The sequence below is a fragment of the Centruroides sculpturatus genome, unplaced genomic scaffold (assembly GCF_000671375.1).
Source record: "Centruroides sculpturatus isolate CEXI.00-Female unplaced genomic scaffold, Cexi_2.0 scaffold3829, whole genome shotgun sequence".
Classification (NCBI taxonomy): domain Eukaryota; kingdom Metazoa; phylum Arthropoda; class Arachnida; order Scorpiones; family Buthidae; genus Centruroides; species Centruroides sculpturatus.
This window is the reverse complement of record NW_019387919.1, coordinates 1-8,583: the sequence shown is the minus strand read 5'-3', so window position 1 is coordinate 8,583 and position 8,583 is coordinate 1. Positions and strand designations below refer to the sequence as shown.

General features: G+C 25.3%; 1 protein-coding gene across 1 annotated transcript; it reads right to left on the bottom strand.

Moving 5' to 3' along the window:
- Positions 1-5,483: 5,483 nt before the first annotated feature.
- Positions 5,484-6,682, bottom strand: LOC111616696 (octopamine receptor-like). The gene has a single exon (XM_023358073.1). The coding sequence runs from the start codon at positions 6,595-6,597 to the stop codon at positions 5,647-5,649; it is 951 nt and encodes a 316-aa protein (XP_023213841.1). The 5' UTR covers positions 6,598-6,682; the 3' UTR covers positions 5,484-5,646.
- Between the last annotated feature and the right edge of the window lie 1,901 nt (positions 6,683-8,583).

Below are 8,583 nucleotides of genomic sequence, written 5' to 3'. Positions count from 1 at the left end.
AAAGCAAACAAACAGAATATAATGAAACGGTATTTTTATTTTTAACTTTTAATAACATAATTCACTTAACTATTTTACACTTCATACATATTAAAGAATAATGTATATTTATATATAACTTAAATAATTAATTATAAAAGAATGTATCAATAGTAGCGTGACGTCAATCTATTTATTCGTGCGAATATCTTATAAAAATTAAATTGTTTTAAAAATTATGCATAAGATTTAAATTTTTAAATGTATAATGAATAATTTAACATAATAGTAGAAAATGAAAAATTATTTTTTGTCTTTGATACAAGTTTTTAATTCATTTATTTTATCGTTATTCGTTGGTCTTATTTTATGATTTAAATTTGTAGCTTTAATTATCACGAAAAAAGTACTAAAAATCTTACAAAAAGAAAAATAATTTTATGTTTGCTGTTCTATTCTCTTAAAAAACGTCTCATCTACTGACAGGAAACTGAAGTTTAACAACGGAAAGGTGGATCTTCAAAAGATTGATAGTGTTAGATTGGCATTGTTTTGCACTCCGGATCTTTCTCATTGAAAGGATAGAAAGAAGCCGACTTGTTAGAAATATTTTAACTATTTGGTCGAGAAATACTCTAATTCCCAATGGAAAGTGTATATTTAACTTAGTTCTGTCACGCAGGTAGAGTAGCTTTCCTAGCTATCTATCCTGCCTGCATGACAGGATCAACCCTGACGACTTAAGCTTTTCTAGATTTGATGTAAATTCCGTTCTGTCTAATTAATTATTTTCTAAATAATTTTATTACTCTAATTAATCTGAAAGTGTATTTTTGAAGTGAAGATATTCTTATTTAATAACAAAGTTTATCGACAAAAACCAAAGCTAGGATAATTCTTACAAATAACAATATATTATTTGGATTATTTAATATCAGCTAAAGTCTATTTTATTTTGATAAAATCGAGTAGTATTGTAAGCAGAGTTTAAAATCTGCTACTCATTAACATCTCTCCCCATTAACTTCACATCTGCGATCGTCAAGAATTCGGAGAACTGAGGGGAAGGAATAGCTTGGTCAGGGGGATAGAGGAGAGAAAGGAGAGAAACCTTTCACCCTGGACATATGTGGAACGGATGTAAAATTCATCTGTGCTTGTGATCACCTTTCTTTTTAGTTCAATTATTGTATTATTAATGTTTGTGATATTACAAGTATGTATACTAATTAATCTCAAAAGTGTTTGTTTAATAATTTGAAGGGCTTTCACAAGTATTCAATTTAGTTTTCTACCCATTTTGAACATTCGAAACACGTTAATCAGTTTGTTATAATTAATCTTTTAATTATCGACCTGTTATAATTAATTTAATTTAAAAGTTTTAAAATTTTTTGAATATTTTCATAATTGTCAAAATATATTTTATAAATAAAATTGCTTTTTAAATTTTGTATAGAAAGGAAGTATATTTGAAAATCAATACAAAGTAGGAAGTTTTAAACTTGTTTAGATGTTATATATATCACAGTCAAACTATAATTTTATTTATTACGAAGCNTTTGACCTACTAAATTTGTTAATAATAAATAATACTATATAATGTTCAGAATGTCTAGTTTTTCTTTATTGAGATGCAAAGATAGATCTTAAGCAAAAATGATAGTTTTATAAATATTTCAATATTAACAAATTCATTTTTAATATTATAATTTTACTAAAGTATGAATACACAATAAATAATAAATGTTATTATAAGAAAGTTTTATGCATAAATTTTTAAAATAATATAAATTAATCGATATTCTTGTTTTGTAATTTAATATTTTAATGAATAAATTAGGTTGGCAAAAGAAGAGGTAATTATTATATTTTTACATTATTTTAATTTTTATTTACTTGTTAGTATAAAGGAGATAAAAGTGATTTAATTTTCTATTATATTTTTCTTATAAAAGGAATAAAAAATATGAAACATTATAGAAATTTTAAAAATATAATAGTACAATGAACATTTTTTTTTCCTCAGCAAAGTGACAGAATAAACTACAGTTCATTTTCTACGGATAATTTTCTATACAACATTGCAAAAACATAGGAAGAAACAAATGTTCGTTTCCGAATGGTATCAAATGACTTGTCTCTTAAATATAATCGATTGGATTTCGTTGCAAGAGTATCTCCTAATAGAAATATAAATACAGTAAAAGTTATCTAGAATATTATGGCTGAGAGTAGAAAAATTTCATTTCTTTTATTTTTGAAACAATTAAAGGAAGGAAAAATAATATGGAACTATGATTACTAAGTTTTGGCTCTATAGAGGACTTATCACACACTATTGACGTTATCGGAATAATCACACAGAAGTCGGTAGACACAAGTTTATTATGTCGACGATATGCATTTCGGACAGGTTGTCTGTGTCTTCAGCCGTATTTGTTACAATTTGGTGGGTTTATATAAGGCATCTACAAAAATACAAGCGGTTTTTTGTTAAAAAAACAGGTTTATGATTAAAATATTACAAAATTACACTTTTATATATACATAAAAAAACATCTGTTGCTGATGCATGGATGACTTCATATTCGGTATCTTTCACAGTCGTTATATTATTTTTTCCGTACAAATAGTAACCAGAGATTAAAATTGTTGCTAATGAAATTAATTGTAAAGTAAATACTATGGTAGACGAACGTAATTCAAAGGTTACATACGTTTTGCAGGCAGTCAACTCGTACAATGTTCTCTACTATAGAAGCGATGCTACTATAGGATGGTATCCGGTGTTGGTGATATAAGTATTACCTGTTGACTAATAAGTTTCAGATGTATAAGGATGCCAAATGGGATCTAGCTGTATCTCTGTGTTTTCGTTTATTCTTACGTTATCATGGATTTTGATAATTTCTAAATGTTCGTAGAATTTGCGTTTGGTAGTATTTCTTTCGGAAAATAAACCAACCAATCAAGAAAAAATAAATTTAAATAAAGTGAAGTACGACATAAAATGATGCACATAAAAATAAAAACAATTTCAATTATAATTATAAACATAAAACTGTATTAATTGTCAATGATTTAAAAAGTCTAAAAAATATTATGAAAGCTCGTTAGTAATAAAATTGTATAGATGATTAGTAACACAATCCATGTTGAATTTTTTAAAAAAGGAAATAAAATAAAGAATTTAATAATATGAAACACAAAATAAAAGAGTTAAAATAGAACATCTAATTAATTATAAATATTGTATGAGCTCAATGAAAATTGATTTTTCGGTCTAAAGCAGTTGAAAAACTAATAAGTGAATGTAGAGATCGGATGTCAAGAAACTCATTGTAGGCAATAAAAATCTCTGTGAAGTGAAGCTCTCCAAGAAAAACAAATCAGAGATCTCAACTCAGTGATAAGATTAAAATCGAACTAAAATTATACATAGATATATTATCACCATCTGCTTCAACTGAGACATTTCCTTTCTTTGGTTTATAACGGATGCTATCACACTCATTTATTTTTAAATAAGTTTGTGATTGGTTCTTTGTAAACAAATTACATTTTATTTTCATAATTTCTAATAAGCTCAAAAATTTTTCTTTTGTGCTTGATGATTATGATTCAGTTTTCCTGTATAATTTAAATATTTATGACTAAATTAATTTGAAACTTAATAATTAAACATATTATTGTAACAGCATAAAAAATATTTGGTTCGCGAATTTTTCGGTAATTCTTTATTATTATAACACTATATTTTGTATGTTTAATACATTATTTATGTTTATTATAACTCTCGATTTTTACCAAATAATTATTTTTATTAAATAAAAAAACTTATGAATTCTATCTGAAAATGTAACATTTTAAGCATAAAATAGTCCATTTGAAATTATAAAAGTTGAAAAAGTGTTATTTATATTTTATTTATGCAAATTTCAAATATATAAATATTCAACTTTTATTTCATTAATATTTATATTAATACGTAATGATAAATTTTGTAATTTGTATATATTACTTTTATAAAAAATAATACGTTCTGAATATTTTGATCAAATTTATAGGGCAAATTTAATTTAAAAAATTAAAATATAGTTTGAGAATAATTTATCAGGTTAAATATCAACATATTTAACACCGAAATTTATACTATAAAAAACGTAATTACTTTTCTTAGACGTTTCTTATTATCGAATGCACTCAGGTTACAAAGTTTATGTCTAACTTCACTTTTACAGCTGTAACAACTTAGACAAATGAGAATTCCGATGCTGAGACAAATATTTAATTTAGATAAGAAGCTAATATAATTTACAATAGATACAATAACTTATTTTTAGTTTATTTTTAATAAAAAAATAAATCTCATTATTTGAATATTTGTATTTAAAAAAAACAAATATTAAAAACAAATATAAAAAAAATACAAATACTTCTTTAATCGAAATTTTTGTAATTAAATTAAATATTGCAGTTTAATTCAAATGCTGTAATTAATTATCGAATGTTAACGCATTAATTTAAAGCAAGTTACTTTTTCTTTTTCTTAAAACAATATTTTACATTAAAATTAAGGAATAAATATCAATTGTATGTAATTATAATTTTAATCATATTCTTTGTTGATACTTCATTATATTTAAATTGTTTAGAATACTTTATAATGTACTCTAAATTACTCCAAAGTACTCAAATATTACGAATTTAGTTACATTTTCCAGAATATAACTGTATCCTGAAATTTAATTATAAATTATGAACAGAAACCTTGATTCTTCGACGTTCTTGATAAGAGATTTCTATATATAATGGGATATTTCCCTTGTGACTGTAGAAAGATATTAGCTAACTTTCTATTTATTTTTTAGATAATTCTCATTGAAACTTTGTAAAATAGAGAAAAATGTTTAGATATTTATGTTTCAACAGATAAACTTATTTTGAAATTTGTTGCGAATGATTTTTCTTTACTATTAGTTTTAGGATGTTTTATATAGTAATAATAACAAATAAAAATATTTACTAAAGAATATTTTATTTAAATAAACATTTTTTGAATCAAATATATTTTTACAGCAGCACAATACGATACAAAAATTATTGTTGTATATAATTCAATATATTATTTTTTAAAACTGTTTTCTTTTGTTTACTAAAGACATTGTTATCAAATATTTTTAATTTTCTTTTTAATAAAAAAAACTGTCTCACGTAATTCTTTTAAGAAAAATTCATTGTTTCATTCTCTATTATACGAATTACATTCTTATTTATCAGCAGGAAATTATTTTAAAAATATTTTTAGAAAATACATTAAGTTATTTAATTAATATTATTTCATATTAATGATTAAAATAAATGAAGTTGTATAGATACGTAAAACAATGGCAGTACACATCTTTATACCGAATAACTAATTCATTTATTCATATAAACTGAACAAATATATAAAATTATAATATAATAGAAAAAGATTACAAGATGCTTTTATATAGTTAACATTAGTAAAACTTATGCCATTTGTTCATCAACAAAAATGCATTTTGACAATTAACAATATATCATATAATTGTTATTTTTTAATCTTAAAAGTAGGTTATAACGACCATACTCTTGTGTTCTTTTTATTATTCTCACCTAAATTGTTACATATAAAACTGACTAATTTACTCTTTCTGGTCTATTTTTAGTTAATAATAAACGTTTAAAAGCGCTTCTAAAATCACGATTTTTCCATCCGTACACAATAGGATTTAGCGCTGATTTTCCAAAATATAAGCAAACCATCCATCTTTTAACAGCATCCACTTGTTCTTGTTTAATACCATCGATGTAGCGCACGGTGATACTACAGAAATATGGCAAAAATCCAATCAAGCACACACCTAGCACCAAAGCCATCGTACGTGCGGTCTTTGCTTCTTTATGCACTCGATGATTTATTTCCAGAGCTGCTACCGCTAAGGATTGTTTCCACGCTTCTCGAAAGATAATCCCGTATAGTACTGTAGTAGACACTAGAGTAAAAAGAACGTGAGCAGCCACAACACTTAAAGCATACGTCGAAGTATGCGTATAGTAGAGATCGCATTCGTTTCCGGGTTTAAACGTTTCTCCAATTCCAAATAATGGCATTGAGCTTATAACTCCCATGTACAACCAAACTATGACGATATAAAGGGTGGCATAACGGAATGTCATGATGCGAGGATACGACAGAGCATAAATAATAGCTACGTATCTGTCTACCGCTACTCCTACCAAAGACAACATAGAGCATCCCGAAGCGTAGATAGTCGAACAATACCTCAACAAACAGCCATATTTATTACAAGAAAGTGGAGTGTTGAAGTAAAATAAAACATAATATGGTACGTTTAGACCTACTAGTAAGTCTGCAGCAGCTAAGCTAACCACAAACACATTGGTGACAGTTCGTAATTGTCGATATTTATAAACCGCAGTCATCACCACGAGATTTCCAAAAATGGCTCCTACGGCCAAGATGGCATCTACTATTACAATAACTGCTGTAGTAACATCCGGTTTCGCTTCGTAGCAAGTCGTGTTGGCTAGAATTGACGATATATAAGCAGTTCTGTTAGTACTCATCCTATACTGTTTTAGAACAATAGCCAGCGGGTTTCGTCAAATCTCTTCAAATATAATATATTTTTGAGATTAATCAATAAAAGTCGACTCTCTGCACCTTTTCTATTCACTTCCATTCTCACACGTCGACAAACAAACCCGAACTGGCGTCTGGTTGCCTGCAGCGCTTCTGATAAAGTTCGTCTTCTCCGCCAAATCAGCTACTCTTAGGATCGATGACGTATTGTGACGTCAATTTATTACTATGTTAGTAAGGGGAATTTTCCAATTACTATTATTTTTCGATCAAATATGATGAAGAGAAAAGAAAACACAGAAATTATTATAACTTTTATACATAATTATGTTTCTATAATTATGTATAAAAGTTTAAAAAATTCTTAATTTTACTAAGTAACAGAATTACTTAAAACAGAAAAAATATGTAGAAAGGCATTTAATAATTCTATTCACTTATTTTATTTATTTATCTTTGTAAATTCAAATATAAACAAATTTATCTGTTATCTTTTATAAGTTTCGAATGTCTTTGCACTATACAAAGTGGGATTTCTGCCAAATTTTCCTGTAATATTTTTAGTATAACTTATGTAACTTAATATATATATAATTGGTCGTAAATTAGGAAAATGAAACAACGAGGCTTTGTCCCATCTTAATAAAATTCAAGATGATATTGCATTTCGATTTTTTATGAAATTTTATATTTAAAAAATGGAATTTTTCTAGCTTAACTTTACATTTCGTCATCTTAAAAATTCTATTTATAATATTAAAATAGGTACATGACAAGACTGACATCGATTTTTTGCCATGTTATAACTGAATTTAACATATGGTATACTTCAAACGTTTGCTGCTAAACTTTCTATTTTTTTTTTATTGAATGTTTTTATAGTTACACATTCTACATAAAACAATTTTTTTGAATAATAAAAATAGTTGCAATTAAATATATGAATATAACGTAGTTATGGTATTAAATATCTTAAGTAAGTCTATATAAAATTGTATTAAAATCCAATACGACGTTTATAATATTATAGTTAACTTTAGTATTATCTTATCTGCTTGAATATTTTTTATTGATATAAAATATATTTGAAAGAATATTGTAAAACTTTTTAAAATGTTAAAATATATTTTTTGAATTTATTTTAAGTAAGTATTACTTGCCTATCATGAGAGTATATATCATGTGATTTATTTAATAAAAAATATAAATTTGCATTTAAAACCTAATATTAATAGCTTCATAATCACTATTGAACTGAAGAAAAAGTGAAAAACTTATTAGTTTTTTATGGTTAAGAAAAAGCTTTATCTATGAAAAGTAGAATATTCGAAAGTTTTTTTTTATTATACAATTAAATATAATATTTTAGAATATTTTAAAGAACGTTTGGGCATTTTGAAGCGTGAGCATAATAAGATACCTTCAAATCGTAATGTGGATAAACAGAGGGATTCTTCCCTCCATTACGTTTATTGGTAACTGATCCCTTTCATTGTGAACGTTAATACCTTTCTCTGTCGTCTTTTGTCAAATAAATAGGATTAAGAAAGACATAAACTCTAACTAGATAGAGAATATCAAGATGTTTTGTGTCATGATTAGATAAATATATTCTGTAGTAATACTTTTTCTTTTATCAAAAAATAATTGTACAAATATTTACAATTAGCATCAAAAGTAACAAATAACAATTACATAAAAGAGAAGAAATAAAGCTGACGATTCATGAAGTTATGTAATAATAATAATAATAAATTCAGAAGACCGAATGTGGGAAGATGTTTTATATTCAGAAAAAGTAAACGTTAATTTAATGGATTAATATATAAATGTTTAAATCATTTTTTGAATATTCATTCATTTGTATAAGCATATAAATATTAGACTTTTACGAATTCCTTAGAATAATTTATAGTCTTTTAAAAATTCTTTATGCCGATAAATCATCTGTGACTAAAGGAAATCGTTTA

Bases quoted from the DNA above. Each gene is read 5' to 3' on its own strand.
- LOC111616696 (XM_023358073.1), bottom strand. From the start codon at position 6,597: ATGAGTACTAACAGAACTGCTTATATATCGTCAATTCTAGCCAACACG.